The sequence below is a fragment of the Haliotis rubra genome, unplaced genomic scaffold (assembly GCF_003918875.1).
Source record: "Haliotis rubra isolate DU_JTF1 unplaced genomic scaffold, ASM391887v1 Scf745, whole genome shotgun sequence".
Classification (NCBI taxonomy): domain Eukaryota; kingdom Metazoa; phylum Mollusca; class Gastropoda; order Lepetellida; family Haliotidae; genus Haliotis; species Haliotis rubra.
Genome location: NW_025767463.1, coordinates 141,485 through 163,898, shown reverse-complemented (window position 1 = coordinate 163,898; position 22,414 = coordinate 141,485). Strand labels below are relative to the sequence as shown.

At 41.1% G+C, this 22,414-nt stretch overlaps 1 protein-coding gene across 1 annotated transcript; it reads right to left on the bottom strand.

The window, feature by feature from the left end:
• Positions 1-1,545: 1,545 nt before the first annotated feature.
• LOC124259964 (AFG3-like protein 2) lies at positions 1,546-22,258 on the bottom strand. Its single transcript, XM_046694186.1, is given in 20 exon segments — positions 1,546-2,900; positions 3,873-3,987; positions 4,644-4,838; positions 5,858-5,977; positions 6,827-7,023; positions 7,678-7,788; positions 8,889-8,986; positions 9,912-10,041; positions 10,374-10,428; positions 10,430-10,525; positions 10,959-11,080; positions 11,083-11,198; positions 14,891-14,988; positions 15,793-15,880; positions 16,007-16,131; positions 17,031-17,105; positions 18,015-18,174; positions 18,631-18,733; positions 18,994-19,159; positions 22,079-22,258. Coding segments are annotated over 20 exon segments (2,364 nt in total). The 5' UTR covers positions 22,163-22,258; the 3' UTR covers positions 1,546-2,790.
• Positions 22,259-22,414: the final 156 nt, after the last annotated feature.

The following is a 22,414-nucleotide window of genomic DNA, read 5'->3' as shown; positions in this document are numbered from 1 at the left end:
GAGCTGCCGTGGCTAGGGCAAGCAGGAACAGAGTTTTCTGCGTGAGTAGCAGATGGGACTTTATTGCAAAGAATCAACTACCTGGTCAACCAGATAGACACTTCCATGTGCCAGCGCTATCTACGATCCTCGGACCAGAGGACACCCAGGACTTATCCTTGTGTCCTGTCAGAGCCTTGAAGATATATCTTCAAAAGACTAAAACAAGGAGAAGAAAATTCAAGTCTCAAGTCTCAAGAACGACCATATCGTTCTGGATGAGAGCCGTTATACTAAGAGCCTACAAAGCAGCAGGATTAGAGCCTCCAAGAGCCTCCAACCAACATGAAGTCAGAGCACTGGCGTCAACACTGGCTCTGCATGGAAATTGCTCTATATCATCGATCATGGAGGGCTGTTTCTGGAAGTCAGATACGGTGTTTGCCAACCACTACCTCCGAGACAGCCACCGAAGACGTCTATGGCATTCACCAGTTTGGGCCTCATGTTGTAGCACAACAACTAAGGGATCCTCAAAGGCGCTGAGTTGAAATCTCACCCTTTATCACGTTGACTTGTTGGTAACTTTTACTATGGAAAAAGTTCTAGTTTGAAAGTCCATGCGCACAGTCTAAACTAGGCTAGCATGAGTGATTAAGACTCTGTACGGGTAAAGATCTTACCTGTACGTAAAGGGGTCGCAACTCATTTATGATAGAGACCTTATCATAATCTATGAATTGTTGTAGATAACTAGTAAAAAAAGAAGATACAAGTATATCTTAAGCCACATGAATCTACAAGATTCACTTGTCTGAGAGAGAAGTAAGACAAGATGGTGGTCCCCCCGAGTTACAACGGAAGTTGGAAGAATAGGATCTAGGAAATGCCGTTACGCAGTTCCCATGGGGGGGGATACAGGATGTATCTATGGACAGCTGTTGAATCCACAAAGTGGCTTGACCCACCTCCAATCCGTAGGATTCTATAAGCAAAAGATCAGGAGTCAGGATGAGGAAAGATATGTAATTTTTAAAGTAAAATTGATATTTTATACTAATCCTGACTCATGAGAAGCCCTCCCAACCTCCCCGCTGGAAACATTCCGGATCTCACAGTAGATCCAGGTGCATGGGCAGAAAAATCAGGAGAGAGTGACAAGTAAGGCTGGTCACATGACTGTTTGCGCAGGGAAAGGGAGGTAACTCGTGGGTGAGTGTATTTTTAATTCCGCTTCGGGAACTACAAAGGATTCAAGTGTTCCACTACCATTCGCAAGGGAAAGGGAGATAAGCAAAAGATCATGAGTCAGGATAAGGAAAAATAACACTCTTAACCATGCAATGTTTATTATAAAAAAAACAGGTCAGCCTGATCACTCTCCTATATTTAGAGGAAAATTTGTTTCTGTATCAAAACTGCAAATATAAACTTGTCTTTAATACGTTTATATGTGACACGTGATACAGTTGTTAAGCAAACAACTTATGTTTCTTAGGTGTTAAAAAAAACATAATCGAAGCATACAAAGGTCAGACAATGTGAAAAGACAACCTAACTCTCGTAAACAATGTATATCTTTTGTTTTTATTAAATACATCACATTAATCACTTCAACATGATAGGAGGGTGGAGCACCCACCCAGTAGCACAGGGTAGTTCTAACAACAGCCATACGTCACACATTTACACAACTTTCTCCATCAGGCAGAGGCACTCAGACTCATCCACCAGCACTTCAGCTGCATAATCAGGTGGTAAATATTGCCCTGTAGTCGCACAGTGTCGTTGTCATGTAATCGTCTCAAATTTTATTTAAATCACATATCTGATCTGATCTTATCTTATATCGTGAATGTTTTCAAAACCTGATGTGAAATCTGTTGTTTTAGACAACAGCTGTGGTAGTCCCGCCCATTCACTTAGTATTCTTGGGGAACTCTTATTTCTGACAGAGACAGAATATTCCTTTGGTCACTGCTTCAAGACATATGAAAAAACACATTTCAGAAAGAAAGCAGCCAAATAATAAGTGTCTTTCCATAACACACTTTCTCCAGCCATAAACATTTTCCTGGTCCGATGTACAAAACAACCTTAGACTTAAGGTTGTGCCAAGTCTAATCGGCACAAAACAACCTTAGACTTACGATTGTGCTAAGTCTATCGTAAGTCTCTGTAGAGGTATGTGACTTTTGATTACCTTAGCTCTAAGGTTGTTTTGTATAATGGCACCCTGCTACTTATGAGTAAAATCTGAGGTAAAATGATGTTTTTCTTGTTATTGTAGAAGTAAATCCATGTTTTGTTCTTTATTGTTGTTCACAGTACATATATTCTGATTTCTTATGGTTAAGATTGTCTGAACAGTGACATCAAAGATTATTTTTTCAAATCCGATATATTTTTATCAAATATTTTTTAATATGTGCTGTATGAGTTTCTGTGAGAAGGTAGATGCCATTTTAGTTTATGCCCAAATGGACTACCACCTCAGTTGACTGCAAAGACAGTGGAAAAAATAAAATCATTAAATCTACAATTCCTGAAAAGTGACTACCATCTGATGACTTGTCTGTAACCATGGTAACAAATATACATGACAACTAAGACACAGGCTTTGAAAATCAAAGCCAGCTTATGCGGCACAAACTTGCAGAATGATTTCAGAAGTCTTCAACACTTCATATGGTAAGTCTTGTACGGGATCACGGTCACGTTTCAATTTATACAAGACAGGGACCCGTCAGTGGGTTCAGCTGTGACAGGATGTCTCTAACCAAGGTAGACAACTCCAGGAGATCCACCTGGCTAGCTGGCGGCCTTCTCTGGTTTATCGGGGGTCTCAGAGTCTTTATTGTCACGTTCTTTGTTCCAGCTCTCTAGACCTTTGGGCAACGCTGTGTCCTCTTCAAATGACCCTGACCACAGATAAAACAGGACTAGGTTAAAATCTTAAAGGGTGGTGGGGTAGTAGTGGTGGTCAGATTAATTGAAATCGAGGATTGGTCGCAGTGATTAAACAACCAAGCAATCGATCATGTTTTTTCATAATCGAACGCAAACAATTCTGGAACATTTCTTGGCATTTATAATATTTTTCACAAGGCTGGTTTTGTCTGTCATTAACTTTACATTTCATAATCACTACAAGCTCGTTCCATGTCATGATTGAATTTATCTTAAAGACTTCAAGAAATTTATGTTCCTAACATACTAGTCATCCTTTAAAGATGTGAAATTTACAAATGCATTTTGTGCAATTTGCAAAAAGAAGAAGACCTACATGTTTTTTCTTCTTCTTTTTCATTAACAAAAATAACCAGGAAAATTTCACAAATGACGCTAACCAATTATTTTTGATGATTGATCGGTTGTAATGAACCCATCATCAATTATGAGATTTTAACCAATTCCCAACACTATGGGGTAACCCAGTGGTTAAAGCGTTTGCTCATCATGCTGAAGTTGGTTGGTTTGTTGTCTAACGACGATTTGTTGTTTTCCCTGCCCCATGTCTAATGACACCTCGACATTGCAATGTTGCCGAAGACGTGTACTTTAATTAATTCGCTATTCCGTTAGAACGTAGCATGTGACGAGAATATGATTTGGTTGGTTGGTTGTTAGACGCCGCACTCAGCAATATTCCAGCTATATGGTGGCGGTCTGTAAATAATCTAGTCTGGATCAGACAACCCAGTGATCAACAGCATGAGCATCGATCTGCGCAATTGGGATAGGATGACATGTGTCAACCAAGTCAGCGAGCCTGACTAACTGATCCCCTTAGTCGCCACTTACGACAGTATGGGTTGCTGAAGACCAATTCTAAGCCAGATCTTCACAGGATCAGGATTTGGGTGTGACACGGTTGTTTCCAACACACTCACCTGTTCCCTCCACAAACTCTTCATATGTTGACTTCTCAGCAAATGGACGAGCTCCAAGCAGTTCCACCATATCATCTTTGTCCAATTTTTCTTTGGCAAGAAGCCGAAGAGCAACCTGTGAAGAACATTATCAAATAGTACAAAACTTGACAGCAACAACCTGAGTTACTCATATTGAACCCTAAAATGACTAATGCATGCAGTTTGAACTCCACCTAATGTTTCATTTTAAATTCATAAATTTCAGCCATTCATAAAATCAATACATGACTGAATATGAATTTATGAATACAAGGAGACAGAGAGTTAGGTTTAACACTACTTTTAACAGCATTCCAGTTACATTATGGCATGGCAGCTTACTGTAGGAGGAAAATCATGAGTCATTTAGGTCTTTGACGTTACCACTTTGGAGTAAGAGTAGCATCTGAGTGAGTGTCTGAGTTCAGCTTCAAGCTGCTTTTACCAATATTCCAGAATTATCACAGTGGGAGACACCAGAAATGGGCTTGACACATTGTACCCATGTGGGTAATCGAACCCAGGTCTTAGGTGTGACGAGCAAACACTTTAACCACCAGGCTACCCCACTGCTCCTTCAGATCTGAATTCACCTGGCTAAGTAATGTCTTGAAAACATGCAAAAGAACTGTTTTCCTGTTAACATCAATGGCAGAATGATGGGAACATTCAAATCTCCTTTTCCCAACACAAGAAATAACCTGATTGGTTTTCAAAGAACAAAACTGACCCTCCATTTACTGAACCTACCTTCTCTACTTCTGCTTTGTGCTTTGTCAGCAATTCTAGCGTCCGCTTGTAAGCATCCTGTACGATGTTTCGGACTTCTTCATCAATGATCTGAGCTGTCTGTTCACTGTAAGGCTTGTCAAACACCATCTCTCCCTGGTTGGGCATCTGGAAGGACAACTGACCGACCTTCTCGTTCATACCGAACTGGACCACCTGCAACAGAAAGGTATCTTTGGTATGATTTAAACATAAGACAGGACGGAAGGATATGCGTTGAAGTGAACATCATGGTAGTTAAACCATGGCTTCAAGTGGATCTCTCACCACTTCCACATCTACAGTGTTAATGTTGGCAGGGGTGGAAATAACCCATTGCCTGATGTCCGAGTCAAGTGTTTTTTCTGTCGGGCAAGCAAATTTGTATATCACACTGTACCAATGTCCAATTGACTTTCCAATGTTAATTATGTTGTTTATTTAAAAAAATCAACAAGAAAATGTCCGGTATTGTGGAAAAATTATCAGGGCAAGTGATTTTACATGTGCCACTGTTCCGGAGTACACTAGCAATTTTAAAGTTATTTCCACCCCTGTGTTGGATGTGTGCATCCTGCATGTCCAGGTTCCATTGTCTCATTTCAATGTGACCCGTGAAGATTCGGGTTAGAATGGGTCTCCAGCTACCCATGCTTGTCATAAGAGGGGACTTACGGAATTGGGTAGTCAGGCTCGCTGACTTTCTTGACCCATGTCATCATAATTCATATCCCAATTGTGTACATCGGTGCTCATGGTGTTGATCACTGGATTGTCTGGTCCAGATTTGATTACTTACAGACTGTCGCCATATAGCCGGAATATTGCTGAGTGCGACATTAAACAACAAACCAACCAACCAATCATTGCAAAGCTCACTTAAGCTAACCATGCTAAATGCACCCTTCTTGATTGTTCAGCCTGGCTTTGTCCAAACCAAAAATTACAGAAAGACTCTACAATCATGAAAAACAATGCCTTCTTTCAGCAAACCATGAACTAATAATGAAACTGGGAACTCTTGTTATGGTACATAATTTGTCTACTGCTATATGACTGAAGTCAGATGATCACTAATACTGAACCACCATAGATCAATAACTGATCAACAATATCTGACGATTTTTCAAAACCTTGTAATCATGGCAATTGGACTAAATACTGTTAAATACTGTAGAAAGTATGACAAGATATACCTGTGCATATGCATTCTGTGTGACCTTCCTCAAGTCATCCTGGGCACCTGTTGTGATCCTGTTGAAGAAGATATGTTCCGAAACTCGGCCACCAAGGGTCATGCACATTCTGTCCAGCAGCTGGGGAACACAATGGAAAATGTCTCATGTCTGATGTACAGTGAACATAAATTTCAGCTTTACAACAATACATACTGGTCAAAATTGGTTAGGAATGTCTGATTTTATATTACTATAGTTAATCTGTTATGGCAGTTCAGGCGTTCCTCCATTTCTTTTGAGTAGCATATCAACACCATATTTGGTGTTAAGCAGTTAGACAGTAAAATTGGACTTGATGTGAAAACATACCACACAGTGCTTTACAATAACACCTCTAGGTAACACATATATACACTGCAGTACTACTACTACTACTTTTAGTACGAGACTACTACTACTACTACTTCTTCTTCTAGTACAAGAGACTACTACTACTACTACAACTACTACTACTACAACTACTACTACAACTACTACTTCTTCTAGTACAAGAGACTACTACTACTACTTCTTCTAGTACAAGAGACTACTACTACTACTACTACAACTACAACTACAACTACTACAACTACTTCTTCTAGTACAAGAGACTACTACTACTACAACTACAACTACAACTACTACAACTACTTCTTCTAGTACAAGAGACTACTACTACTACAAATACAACTACTACAACTACTACTACTACAACTACTACTACTACTACTACTACTACTACTACTACTACTACTACTACTACTACTACTACTACTACTACTACTACAAGAGGCTGGTAATGTTTCTGTCGAACTAGCTCAGCTGATAACAGCTCCTATGTCAACATCACTATCCACTAAAAATGATGCATACAACCCAGTTTCAGAAGAAACATCAAGAACATCAACATGACCCATCTGTGACAAATGTAATCTGAGAGACACCTACCTGTTCTTTAGTGTACAAGTATTGTTCCTTGGGAAGATACTGTGCATAGCCGAGTCCCTTGCCGCGGGGGATGATGGACACTTTAAGGAGGGGGTCAGCATGCTCCAGGTACCACCCAGCTACTGCATGACCTGCCTCGTGGTACGCCACAGTCTTCTTCTCTTCCGGCTGTAGAACCTGGGTCTTCTTCTCCAAACCTACATGGGAAACCACAATAGAACATGCTGCTGTTCTGAAAACCTGATATGTAAATGTAAGGGCTGAATTTTTGCCTTGCTTTAATTTTAGCAAATTTGTTAAAGGTCTAATTCCAGTCTCTTTTTGATAACCGACTAGAAACTTGAAACCCAGATCAAGTTTGTTTACAAGAGACTACTACTACTACTACTACTACTATTACACTACTACTACTTCTTCTAGTACAAGAGACTACTACTACTACTACTACAGGGGCAGACAACTCTAAATCAAAGTGAACGAATCTGGTACTTCCTGTATTTTGAGCTGCGCATTTATGAACGGAAGTCAGTTACTAAACTATCGATAGTCACACATACTATCGATGCATCGATAGTTTTTCGTTTCTACCATCGATTAATTGCTATCAGGGACTCAACAATTGCAATCCATCAATAGTTCGATGCATCATTACAGCCCTATTATTAACCTCCCATGCGAAGTACTGCCATACAACACTGTACAGTCACCGTCATTTACCTGACATCCGGAGTATTATCAACTGAACTACCTGTAATGGGGTTGAGCAGGACGTAAGACTTGTGTAAATCTCAGACTGAAACATTGCAGTGAAAGTAGCATGATGAGGGACTCTGAGAAACCTCTTCACAAACCTGCCACAACTCTCTCAATGGCCTGCTCGAAATGCATTATGTTGATTTCAGTGTTCAGATCTCTTGCTGCTATCAAGGCTGCCTCGTTACAAACATTTGCTATGTCAGCACCTACAAAACAACAGGGAAACATGATACTGACAATAATATAACATGTGTACAGCATACAGGGCAATATACATGCTATAATCAAAACGCACATTCTTGCAAGTAGCATCATAACATGGAACAAAATCAAACAGACAAAACCGCTATACATACAATGACCAATGTCTCATGCCATGAGACTTTATCAACCACATCATCAGTTATGAATAGAACTTCAGCAACCCATGCTTGTCACAGAAGGCTTACAATGCTTGAGGAGAGGCTAATTTCGGATCGGTGGTCAGGCTCGCTTGACTTTAACGTTGACACATATCATCAGTTCATATGACGCGAGATCGATGTTCATGATGTTGATCACTGGATTGTACTGGTCCAGACTCGAGCTGGTTTACAGACTGCCGCCATATAGCTGGATACCAGTGCTGAGTGTGGCGCAAAACTAAACTCACACTCACCACATCATGCCATCCGAGACTTTTATCAACCACATAATCAGTTATGAAATGAACCTAAACCTTCAGGCAGGCTCTTACAACAAGCAAAACAATGCTGAGGACCTAAATTCAGATCCAGGATTAAAATGCTCTTCTAGAACTGACTGACTGACTGAATTTGGTTTTACGCCGCTTTTAGTAATATTCCAGCAACATCACGGCGGGAATACCAGAAATGGGCTGCTCTTCTGGAAGACCTTGGTGATAGTTGTCAGGAGCCAAATGTTCATTTGGTATCTCTGTTCTTGTTTTGTTTGTTGCATAATGCTGCACTCAACAATATTCCAGCTATGGGAACGCATTTGGTAAATAACTGAATCTGGATCAGACAATCCAGTGATCAACAGCATGAGCATCGATCTACTCAACTGGGATACTAAGACATGTATCAAACACGTAAGCAAGCCTGACCAACCGATACTGTTAGTTGCCTCTTACGACAAGCATAAGTTGCTGAAGACCAATTCTAACCCGGATCTTTAATATAGTCCATTGATGATAGTTTTTAGTACAGTATAACTGTTTAACTTCTTCAAGTCCAAGTACGGCTGAAATGCTGCTGATGGGACGAAGACTTTAACTCACTAACACACACGATTGAAACCATACCTGAAAACCCTGGTGTCAATGCTGCCATTTTCCGGGCAAGTTCTTCCTTGTCTACCAGTGTCTTCAGGGGTTTTAAATGCACTTTAAAAATTGATGCTCTGAAAATAGAAATCAATCAAAGATGAAAACAGAAAACTGGTCCTACTCAGCACACTTATTTTTGACATACAGTGGAAGGTGCATGAAAGTTACATGGAATATAACGACGTGCATGTGTGTGTGTGTGACTGTTTGTACTAGCCCAGACTTAAGTTGTTTTATAGTGCTAACTCACTGATACCATGTCTGACCACAGTTAAGCATGATTACAACACTCAGACACATTATACTGACCAGAAGCTGACCAGTCAGTGTTGTAATGGGGATTAATGCCAAAAAGCAAACGCTTTAACATCTTTACCCTATGACACAGCCGGGATCGAACTGACTCGGAGCTGACCTTCTGCACTACACCACAGAGGTGGTCAGGACTCTTTAACTCTTAGGTATGACACAATTGGGTTTAACGTCAGACAGTTCTGCTCTCCCCGATGGAAATGACAACAAGTGTCCCAATATTTTGGACTCTTAGGTGGTCTGGAATTGGGTTTAACGCCGGCGAGAATATTTGTACTAGCCCAGACTGAAGCAGGCTTTTATAGTGCTAGCCCACTGAGATACCATGCCGCAGTGAAACATGAATACCCCAATCAGACACATTATGCTGACTCGAAGCCGACCAGTCCTTGTTGTACCCATTAATGCCGCAAGCACCAGGCAGGACCAACAAGTACCATATTTTAACGCTCTTTATATGCCGCTGTCGGGATCGAACTCAAGACCTTCCGTGACCGGCGGACGCTCTAACCACTACACCACGGAGGCGGTCCTTAGGACTCTTAGGACTTTGTTGAATGTTTGCTGATATTTGTTGGTATTTTGTGTAAAACTTAATACTAAAAATTCAGTAACAACAGTGTTTCAATCATCAGCTTAAAGCATGAAGTGGGGAAGATGCCAGTCTGAAAAAGCCTTGAGACTTACCTCCCTTTGATGTCTGGAGCCGGTACAAAGATCTGCCTATCAAATCTGCCAGGCCGTAAGAGTGCACCATCTAGAATATCTACTCTGTTTGTCGCCGCTAACACAACGACACCACTTTGTGTGTTGAAACCTGAGAAGCAGAGAAAAAACATGGACAACTTTAGTCAACCATACTTCCATCAAACCTTGGGTGAAATCAGGAAATCAGCAAAACAATGTTCAAATGAATATGACATTTTTCCATAAAATGTATTGACAAAACAAAAAGACAAGTACAATCTCAACATCTTGATCTCCTTGAGAATTTGTTTCCATTTTTGAAAACCACAATCTCAATCAGGTCTGAATAATAAAAGCATCAAAATATCGAGAGCAAGTAGTTTTGACCAATGCTGACCATTTCCCTTAAATTCTGTAAATTTGTAAATTGCTGTAAATTGAACAACAGAGGTGGCAACATACCATCCATCTCCACCAGGAGTTGGTTGAGTGTATTTTCCTGCTCACTGTGCCCACCAATACTGCTGCGACCCCTCGCCTCGGCCCACAGCCAATCTCACAATAAACAGAATACATGGAGCATTCTTCCTGGCCATGGAAAACATGTCTCGCACCTGCAAGCAAAACAAACTGCAATTCACCAAGAGAGTAAAAATGCTGAAATTCAAAATTTATAAATGATTCATCCACTCATCCCAGCTTCAGCCTACATACGAGGTTGTTCCAGGTGGATTTCCTCAATAGAGAGTCTTTGTCTAGGCTCCCAAATTCCCAGTATGACTGAGTTTGGAATTCAAGCCAGCATACTTGATGTCTTGAATACCTATATAATCAGTAATGGCCAACTTCTTATTGTGTGAATATTATCACATCCTGTCTTTCCTGAGAGCAATGGCAACTCCAACCAAAAGGGCGAACAACTGATGGTACATTTGAGTTCTGTGGCGGTTTTCCTTTCGCTAAGATTGAAATGTCCAAATTGAGCTGTCAAAGAAATGAAGCCCAAATGTATTAGAAAGTACATCTGGCCTTTCTGTTTTGTCTTACCCTGGAGGGACCAACGCCAACGAACATCTCGAGGAACTCTGATCCTGACACGGTGATGAAAGGCACATTGGCCTCCCCTGCTGTAGCCTTGGCTAGGAGGGTCTTGCCTGTACCTGGGGGCCTGTCAGTATGGCTCCCTTAGGGATCTTGGCTCCAAGGTCAATGTACTGCTGAGGATTCTTGAGGAAATTGACAAACTCCATTATCTCCACCTTGGCCTCTTCACAACCAGCTACATCCCTGAAAATAAATAAAAAGTCTTTTTGTGTAGCTTAAATCTCTAATATCTCCCCAAATCCAGTCATGAGTTTTAGCTGCTAGTATGAAGCTTGAGCTTAGTAAAATTTATACAAACCTGTCGAGGTTATGAAATCTTTGAAGAAAGTCCTCCTTGGGGTACATATAAGCACTAAACTGTCCATTTTAAAAATCTACTGACAGTTGTAACTATATTTTAATAAAATATTTACAAAACAAAAACACTTTTTTTGTCTTGTGAGACCACTCCCCTACAGGACCCCGAGGGGCCCCTACCGCAAGAGCAGGTAACTCTAGCCAACAACCTCGCGACCTCACTTTTCATGCTGAACGATCAGACAGAATGAGGGGACAAATCGAAGACACAATCCATCTAGATAAAGTTAGTGTAGTAGCCAAATGACCGCCTTGCCACCGCCATAGCAACAGAATAACTGTGCTGAGATGCTGTTCTTTGATATACGCTTTTAAGAGTCTTATGATGTCTTACAGGTGCGATTGGTGCTTTGTTTACCAGACGAAGCAGGCAGCATAAAGGCGGGAAGATCAATAGGTGCCACCAAAAAAGCCATTTTCCAACTCAATAGTTGTAGAGACAAAATCAGACATATCGTAAAAGAGATGGCTGGAGAGCCAGCCTAAGACGATGGACAAATCCCATGGGAGACTTATCCGTCGGACGGCCGGACACACTCTGTCCACACCTGTTTTAGCAACGCTGGACCAAAGGGTGTTGTCCCAAAAGAGCACCCTCGGCAGGAATGTGGAAGGCTGAAATAGCCGTGGAAAAGCCTCGGATAGTAGACGCGGCTAGGCCGGCTTCTAACCGAGACTGTAAAAACTCCAACACCTCAACTACAGTCGAAGAAAAGGGATCAAGTATCCCTCTGTTTCCACACCAGCACGCATAACGGGCCCATCTATCCTCATACTGTACGTTAGTCGAATCCCTCTGCGAAGCCAGAATTGTGTCTGCAACTGGTGCAGGAATTCCACGCTGGAGGCTTACTCTGACAGTGGACAAGCCACCCACTGAATCCTGGATCCGGTGTGGCTGGCCCTTCCGGGATAGAAGGTCCGCCGCATTGGTAATAGTACAGGTGGCTGCATGAGTTTAATCGAAACCAGCACTGAGATGACCACAGAGGTGCAAGAAGCACAAGTAGTCGCTACTTGGGTGGCTAGCTGTGATAGGACCCTGGAGATCAGGGGTATCGGTGTGGAAAGCCCACAGAACCCCTGTCCATGCTGGAAGGCATCGAGGCGATTGCTCACGGATCCGCGGAGCCGTGAGCAAAACATCGGAGTCTGGTTCACACCCCAGAGGCAAACAGATCCACCTGGAATGACCAAAACAACTGGGAGATAATCCCAATATCTCCCAGTCGAAAACCACTCGCGGAGGGGCTCGATACGCACGCCGAGCGCATCTGCTCGTAGACGTTGTCCTCCCCGAGATAAACGCCATAACCTGTATGTTTAACTGATCGCACACAGTAGAAACTGCCACGCCTCCTGAAGGAGGTGACGGAGCCACCGCATCGCCTCTACTTCAGGATGTAGGACATCGCCATTTGATTGTCCATTTCTAGAAGAACCACACGTTCAAACCGCCCACGAAGCATTCAACACCAACCGAACCGCCTCACCCTAGCACATTGATGTGCAGGGTCGCTGCTGACCAAAGGCCGGAAGCTGTGAGGTCAGCCTTTGGAAATGTGGTCCTGAGACAGAGAGACTAAACCCTGCTGTGTCTCGAATCTTGCCTGCAAGAAAACCAGACCTTGTGTTGGAACCAGCTCTGATTACTTGAGGTTGATAATCCAACCCAACTTGGTGAGAATATCCATCACTGCCTGTGTGGCATCCCGACTTAAGTGGGTGGCGCGAGTGCTCTGAGAAGCCAGTCGGCCCAGGTAATGGATAACAAAGTTGCCCTTTGCCCTGGCTTACTTGAGCCGGCACTAACATGAGTTTTGTGAACACCCTGGCTTCGCCGAGATGCCAAGGGGAGTACACGAAAGTTGATAGCACCTCCCGCCAAAGGAAGACCAGAGGTATTTCCTGAACTTGGGGTGCATCGGGTATCGCGGAGGTAAGCCCTTGAGGTCGCATTAACGGAGCCAATCCCCTGGCTCCACAGATGAGATCACTGAGCGCAGTGTCTCCATCTTGAAGGATGGTACCCTCCATCAAATTGTTCAGGCCCTTTAGATTGAGAATGGGCCTGAACCCTCTGTCCTTTCGTAACCAGGAAATGCTTGAGTCAGGGCTTTGAGTCCTTAAAACTGGCTAACCGCCCCAGCGGCCTCCCCTGACTACTGTCAAAGCCCCCAGGAAAAGGGTCGAACTCCATCCTGAAGGGCAGAGAGAGTAGTGCCTGCTGTGTAGCCGAGAGGACCTGGCAACCGACAGGCATAGCCTCACGGAGGCTCATGACTGCACTCATCATCTGGCTTGGCGCACGACTGTATGGCGTCGAGTGCCAGATGTGAGTGCACCTCCGTAAGCTGCCTCACTAACGAAGACGACGACACGGCGGCGCCCACGTCCTCCGTGTCAACCAGCTTCCTCTGCAGGGCCGAGAGGTAGGCCGAGTGAACGGTAACCCTAAGCTGCTGCACGGCATTGCAGAATCAGAATCAGATTGTGCTGAAGTTGAGGGAATAGGGGAAGGAGGTTTTTCCAAGAGTCTTGGCCCGCCTACCCCGCTTCATTAGCAGACGAAGAAGAACTCTTCTTTGCCTTTAGTGGATTTAGAGGGTGGGTCCTTAGCCCATATGTCCCACGCCCCACCAGCAAATTAGTGTAAAACAAGTAGTCGGCAGAATGACGCTTTGCTAGCCCTGGGGAAGACTCAGAAACGTGTTTTTGTTTTGTAAATATTTTTATTAAAATATAGTTACAACTGTCGAGGTTTTAAAATGGACATTTTAGTGTTTATATGTACCCCAAGGAGGACTTCTTCTGAAAAAGTATCTGTCCAGTCATGGCATGCAGGAGCAGATCCAGGATTTGGAGAAGGGTGCACATATATCATGAAGTCCAAAGGTTAGGGAGAAAACCATGGACATTTTTTCCATGGGAAAGGGGGTGGGGTGGGGTGGGTGTGTGTGTATGCATCACCCCACACCCCCTTTGATCCGCCCTGTAAGACGAGCTAATAATACTTCAATCAACAGCAAGTGATGATGGGAGCAATATTCTGGCTAGCAGACCAAACATTATTGGACACTGACAGGTATCTTACAATCACAGACTGTGAACATCTGTAACTGTGTGTTATGAGATCCATTTGAAAGAATAAGGGACCAGTCATAATTTATGGCTAGGGGGGATTATGATGATTTTTATAGAGAAGCATGTACAATGTGAATGCCCCCACCTCACAATTTATGTACAACTGACTGACTGAGTTTGGTTTTACGCCGCTTTTAGCAATATTCCAGCAATATCACGGCGGGGGACGGCGGGGGACACCAGAAATGGGCTTCACTCATTGTACCCATGTGGGGATTCGAACCCGGGTCTTCGGCGTGACGAGCCAACGCTTTAACCATCAGACTACCCCACCGCCCCCAATTTATGTACAAAGTAATACACTCACACTAACACGTCATGTATAAAATGTTCATGGGCATACAACAATATGTTAACATGTGCTTTGTACTCACTTGAATTTGACACCAATGTCTTCTTTCATGATTTTAGCTGTTGTCTGACCAAAGCCAAATATCCCCCCTCCTCCTCTTCGAGTCCCACCCTGACCACCCTGCAAAAAGAATATTCAAAGTTAGAAAAGACATAAAACCTTGAAGAAGTACCCATGGTCAGACATAACTGTGATGTTTACACTACATTCCTCCATCTGTCATGCTTGTATCATCACTCAGCAATATTTTTTAACCACATGATAACCTGCTTGTGAGAGAGAAACCAACAAGGCCACTTCCCTGAGACCATCTACCCTACACTTAAGGCCAAAGATAAAAAATGTTGTGGTTCCGATTACACCTCTTTAAAATTTAGGGTAGGTAGGTAGGAATTCTTGTTTTTTTCACATTTTTTTTTAAAAGTAAAGTATGAACAAATAAGGTAATAACACATTTATCAATGTGCAATTGTTTATTCAATCAAGCTTACGGCCATCATGTCGACTTTCTCTATCAGAATGACCAATGTCCGCTGGTGCCAGCAAAATACAATGGTATCTGAAAGCTTATTTTATTCATACCTATTAAAAAAACTAGGGTCGGCACCAGAATTCAAGGGTCGGTCGGGTAATCGGAACCACAACATTTATTTTTTTAGACCTTATGTCAGGAAGTGGTATGGATCAGAATGTCGATGTCCTGCTCTTTTACTTCCGAGAGTTATACATGGCGTAATTCATCTGACCATTTGACCAAGGATCATAACTGGGTCAAAGCCATTATCAACGGATCCTGACACAAGTAAGGGACATAACTCTGCAAAACGTAATACCTTCTTTTCTGTAAGAAATCTGTACTCCAGTTAAAGGAATAATAAAGCAAAGCTTTCACTATATCTGTATCATGATTTTGTAATATATTACCTGAAACATGTTTGATGAACGTCTTATGAGCCATATTAAAATGGCGATGGGGAGAATGATGTTCAGTGCAGAATATGCAACGGATGCTCTGAAATACAAAGAATGCTGATCTATACAGCTGCCAGAACATAAGTACATTCATACATTATCATACTTATAATGTAACCAGTCCATACTGGTATGTGCGTGAATGGAAATGAAAAAGACTACTTACATTTCTGTTTCTGTTTTATAAACAACATTGACAAAGTTGGATGGTTCAATATTCATTTCTAGCTGTGCATTCTCCAGGTTCCTTTCAAAGGCTTCAACACTGCCTATGTTGAACCATATCATACTCTGCAACAAAAGAAAGGCAACATATCATACTCATTCTGTCAGGATGGGGCTTACATGTAAGTCAGCAAGAAAAGCTAGATGAAAACCACATTGCTCTGTAAACCTATAGTTCATCTTTTAAGATAGTTTATGTTACACGTTATTCTTCTGTATGCATATGTAACTGTGAAACTAGATACAGTAGAGATGTGAGTGAGTGAGTGAGTATGGTTTTACGCCGCTTTTAGCAATATTAGAGCAATATCATGGCGGGGGACACCAGAAATGGGCTTCACACATTGTACCCATGTGGGGAATCTAACCAGGGTCTTCAGCGTGATGAGCGGACGCCTTAACTATTAGGCAACCCCAATGCCCCCAGTAAAGATGTGCCATGTGCTTTAATTTGTTTGTTGTTTTATGGCACAAGTAATATTCCAAACCAGTGGATAAACAAACCAGTGGTTGATGTTATGAGCAAGGTGAGAAGCAATCAACCTGACCACCCAATCCACCAGTTTGCCTGTTAGAACAAGTTTCTGTAGACAGGAAAGTTGTCACATAAGGAGATTCACAGAATGACGAGGAATGACTTACACTCTACCATTGCAATGATATTTACTTATTTGAACTGTATTGATTGGGTAGAGGTAAGAATACATAATGGCAGGTCTCTCAAGATACAGCAAAACCTTTCAAGTCTGGAAACTGATAATCTGGAAAATTCTGGACAGAATTTTGTCTTGGCACTATTAATGGTAGTTACAGAACATTACTACTTACCAATAATTGTTTGTCAGGAATAGGCCAATGGAAATGGCAATTCAGAACTGATGTTTCACTGTTTACATCAAATCACAGTCAAGCATACCGATAAGGCTCTGGAATTGTACACTGTGTGTAGCTGCAGTTCAACTCACCGATCCATCTACTTGTGTGCCCGGAATCAGCTTGATCCTCACCCACTTCTTATTGACTACTTCTAACTTTTCAACCTTGAAACACAAATTATATATCAATTAATGCAATGGTTGACACTGGAAAACCTCATCCTGATGTTCAGCTGGCATTCTTGGTACTGATTAAATATGCATCTTAAAACCATACAAATCGAGTCAATTTTGTTTTCAGATATCAAGTGAGCGAGAGAGTGACTTAGTTTCAAGCCACTTTTAGTTTTAGCGATATTCCAACAATAACAAGGCAGGGGACAACAGAAATAGGCTTCACACATTGTATCCATGTGGGGAATCGAACCTGGGGCGTCGAGCGAACCCTTTAACCACTAGGCTACCCCACTGCCCTTTCAGAGATCAAGACAAAGAGAACAAACTCTGTAGAAACTAAAACTGTTTCAAGAATAGTGACGGGGAATCATATACCCCTTCATTATTGCTGTATTGTGTAAAGAAATCTGAAATATACAGAAGAAAATATGGACCTACAAGTACATCTTCTTTGTAGGAGGCATTTATAAAACTAAGTTCATGTTGGTCGGAAGATACCTACTAAAGGCGGTAAATTGTAAACATTGCAGGACACCATACACAGTACCTTGACAACCACAACTAATCATGATCATATTTTTTAACACAACCCACTATGATCCAGATACCATGGTTACTACATGTACAACAGTTGCTTTACAATCATGACGGTAAGAGGCGACTAACAGGATCGGGTGGTCAGGCTCGCTGACTTGGTTGACACATGTCGATCTGTGCAATTGGGAACCGATGACATGTGTCAACCAAGTTAGCAAGCCAGACCACTCCTTCCTGTTAGTCGCCTCTTAGGACAAGCATGGGTTACGGATCACAACTAATCATGATGATATTCAAGATTGAACACTATCCATAATAATCCCATTACCGTGGTTACGTGTAAATGGAGGCACTACTTACACTTCCCCTTGAGAGGTAGTTGGAGACAAACTCCTTCCACGTGATCTCCTTATACTGCGTCTGGTACAGTCCAATCAGTCCTACAATACTGACACCAGTGATGAGGCCAATCAGCAGTCTGGTGTTGGGGTCATTGGGGTCACCAAACGGGCTCCTCCCCCTGTTAAAGTACACATACACCAAGTCAAAGTGAGTGAGTGAGTTGGGTTTGAGACCTGCTAAAGTGTCTCAGTTGTCAGTTTCATCAAAATGTGTTAATGGACTGTTTACTGTTTAGGAAACAGGATGCAGGTTTTAGATGTTTATTACGCTTCGACAGGTTGTTCTAAAGATATAAATCTCACCTATCAGACTCATTTAACTTTATTGCACTTATATATGGCAGCTTTTGATAGTCCAGACTAATGCTAGTTTTATAGTGCTAGCCCACTGAGATACCATGGCAGTCTAAAATGACACAGAAAATACACTCAAAGGTCCTCAGCGTGATGAGCTGACATTTTAACTATTAGGCTACCCCACTGCCCCTCTTGCTTTAAAATACAGGTGTCATTGATAAATATGAAGATTAACATTTAACACTAACTAACTTCCTGTATACAGATACATTACTTACTTTCCAATTTGAAAAGAAAACTCTACTCTTTTTTCTGATCCTTGTGACGGTCGCTGTGAAAACCCAGATTTGGGAGGAGGGGGTTCTGAAGGTTTGACTGGCTCTGAAATGGACAACCATACTTAGTAAGACTACCACCATGGCAAACACGCCTGTAACGAACTGATGTATATATAGCAAACAGTCTTTTGGGTTGTGGCCACTTTCTGTAGTCGAATAAGGGATTTTATAACTAGTCCCCAATGAACACAACACAAGCCCATTCTAAAACTATGGTAATCCTGAACATGACGAATAATAATATAGTAATCTATGTAACTGCATATAGCTTTCATGCTACTAACTTATCTACAAATTTCACACCTTTAGGTTTGGTCGGCTGTTCTTTCCCTGCTGCTTTCTTGCCTCCTGGAAAGTATTTCTCAAATCCTTTTGGCACATTCTGACGAAATACAGACCATTCACGCAGTAAGGGACCTATATGTTGATGACTAGCTAACCGTGTGAATAAATGAAGATTCCTTTGCATCTGAAACAGAATAAGAATGGTTTACCAAGAATACAATCTACACTGATCCATTATTAATATTAATTAGCATTTAGTTTTGTTTGATGCTTAACACTTCTAATGATGCACATAACAATATTCCATCTAAATGACAGTGGAACGTACATGACCAATAGACTCGACCAGATGATCCATAGAGTCAGTGTATGCTGACCAAGTCACCAAGCCTGACCATTTAATCCATAACCTCTGACCCATAAATGACCACGGTAGAACAGGTCTTCAGCAACCCATGCTTGTCGTAAGAGGCATCTGAGAGGATTGGGTGGTCAGGCTTGCTGACTTGTTTGATGCATGTCATCATATGCCAACTGCTTAGCTCAATGCTCATGATATCAATCCTCAGGATCCTTGGACTGTCTGATCAAGACTTGAATATTTACAGACCACTGTCATATGGCTGGAAATTACTGACAGTGGTGGTAAACAACAAACAACAATACACATTAAATCCACTCTTAAGACGAGCAGTTGCTAGGGAGCTTTTCTAATAATGAAATCCACATAGTGCATATTAGCAAGGTTAGGCCATCATCATCATCAGGAAACTGATGCATTCATACTATTTAAATAATGTAAATCATGAAATTAATGCAAGCATTTTAGTAATGCAAAAAATGCGTCTGTACTCTTCTCGCATTATTATAATGATGCATTTCAGTCTGACCACAGGGCTCCAGATAAGGGCCGTGTTGGCGTATGTACGGATTAAAAATATGCACGATACGGTAGGAAATAATTTAGAAAACGTAGCATATACGCACTACAGCAATGGTGCACGGTCTTAGAATCATTTATAGACGTATTTATCTGAAAAAGTATTGTATTTTGTTTATTTACCTGTTTACACAAGAGTAGCAATGTTGTGGTGCATATATGAAACGAAACACAAGATTACTGATACTCCATTAATTTCCATTCAGTACTCTAAATGTACTCTTATTGTTTTCCAGTACTCCTAGGCCTAAAAAAAAGAAGCTTGTGGTTCCGATTTCCCGACCGACCCTAAATATTCCCGCCGAGCCTAACAATTTTACTCACCACATAATAAATTAAATTTATTTTCTGACACATGAGTAATGTAAAAATATTTTGCAAAAAAACCCAAAAACCTACCTACCTACCCTAGTTCTGAAATGTAGGAAATCGGAACCACAACATTTTTTTTTTGCCCTATATTAAAAAAAATAAGGAGTACGAACGTATTCCTGATCATGAAAAATTATTTGGAGCCCTGGACCATGTCTACTTTTGAGAACTTAATGATAGACAGAAAACATAAATCTCTTGCCATCTGTATTGTCTTCAGGTTAGCATTCATCATAACAAGACAGATTATAACAACAATTTAGACATCTCTCATAAATCCATTGACGAATGAGCACTAATTTCCAAGACACCACTTTATATCCATTGAACTTATTCATCGGCAAATTATGTAACAATAGAGGAAGTGTTGACACTACACATTACACCAATACAGGTCACTTCCTCATTACAGGTATCTCAAGTCACATGTAATTATCATTGGTTACAATCAGTGGTCATTGCTTAAAGTCACTCAAGCACATCAGCCAGATCGGACCTTCTCCAACCATGCAGGATCATTTCGCGATCTTTGCTCACCTTTTAATTCGGATTACGTTTATATATGTTGTAAAGAGTAGTAGCAAGCAATCACGTGATCAAAACATGGCAGCGTAATCAAAACATCGCCAGCCCATTTCCATTCATTGCTTAACAAGCTCAATTCAGGTTTTTTTGTAAATAACAAGTGTGACAAAGAAATGAACAACATCAAAGATTCAGAGTGTCACATTTTATCATCAACACAGATTCCCGATCTCGCATTAATTTTGTGACGCATTTTAGACTACACCCTCGCACTCGCATTAAATTTGTGATGAATTTATTTCATGATTTACAATATACATACTTTTGAAAATCAGCAATCAACTTTATGTGTAATAGAATAATAGGAACATCCCTATCATATATTGTGAAATCACAAATGAAATTATTATTTGTTTTCAGTTTTAAACCATGTTAACATGTCTAACTTCTTTCCAATGAACAATTTTCTCTCTTCACTTAATGAAATGATATAAACTGGATAAATCTGGTGAAAGTATAAGTTACCATTGTTTATTTGGTGACTTAACCCCCTGCATTTCCAACAGTAGTGGTAATACTCTGCTTGTCATTCTAATTTTGATTACGATGTAATTGTATTCATTATAACTTATGTATTAACATGAAATTAGCTGGATAACAACTTCTTGTTTATTGCATAGAGCGACGTTTCGGTGTTGATTCTTAAACTGATTTCAAGCAAAAAGTCACTTTTAACTCAACCCAACAAAAGTACTAGAATCTGTACTTTACAAAGAAAGTGTAATCCCAAATATAACATATGTTATAAATGTTAATATGGTTAATATCGTGATTATAATCACTCTGCAAGTTTGTAAAGTATTTCATCATCCACGATGACAGAGCATTTAAGACAGTGCCAATCAGTGAATTTATCTAACTTCACTAGTCCCTACATTGATGCAAAATAACTTCAAAATACCGTTACCTTGGTCATATATTGGATAAGTAGCAATGTCAATAGTTTTAGCAAATTGCAGCGCTTACATAATCATGATATTGATAATAAGGAAACGGTGCTCTTCCGTTCACAGTGTCGTGAAGTAAAGAACGAGAATAATACGGAATACACATTTTGCAATAAATCTGAATACTCAATTAAATATTTAGGAACTAACATGGCCTGTTTCTGCAGCTGATGCACGTTTGTTTGTACATTGATCTGGTAATGCAGAGAAGAAAACTTCACAGAACCGAACAAATGCCTGCAAGGTCATCACCACTTACTTCTTGAAATGAACAATTAGAGGTCACAAGTCTTTGAAGAATTCTTTGCCCCTTCCTGGCAATTGAAACATATCTGTATGCCATTTTCCAGGGCGATTGAGTGTAATCATACAGTGTCAGACTTTGGGTAAATATGCCGAGCTTCTGGCATTACGAAAACAGCAAGGTGCTCTTACTTGAGCCTAGCTTCCGGTAGTTTCGTATTCTACTGTTACGTTGCAAAAATGTTCTCTGTACAGAAGATGCATTCACATGTCAATGTGCGTCTCTGTACTGTATATGTACTAAATAATTTTGATAGCATGTGTCACTTATGTGGTTTGAAAATTACATTTA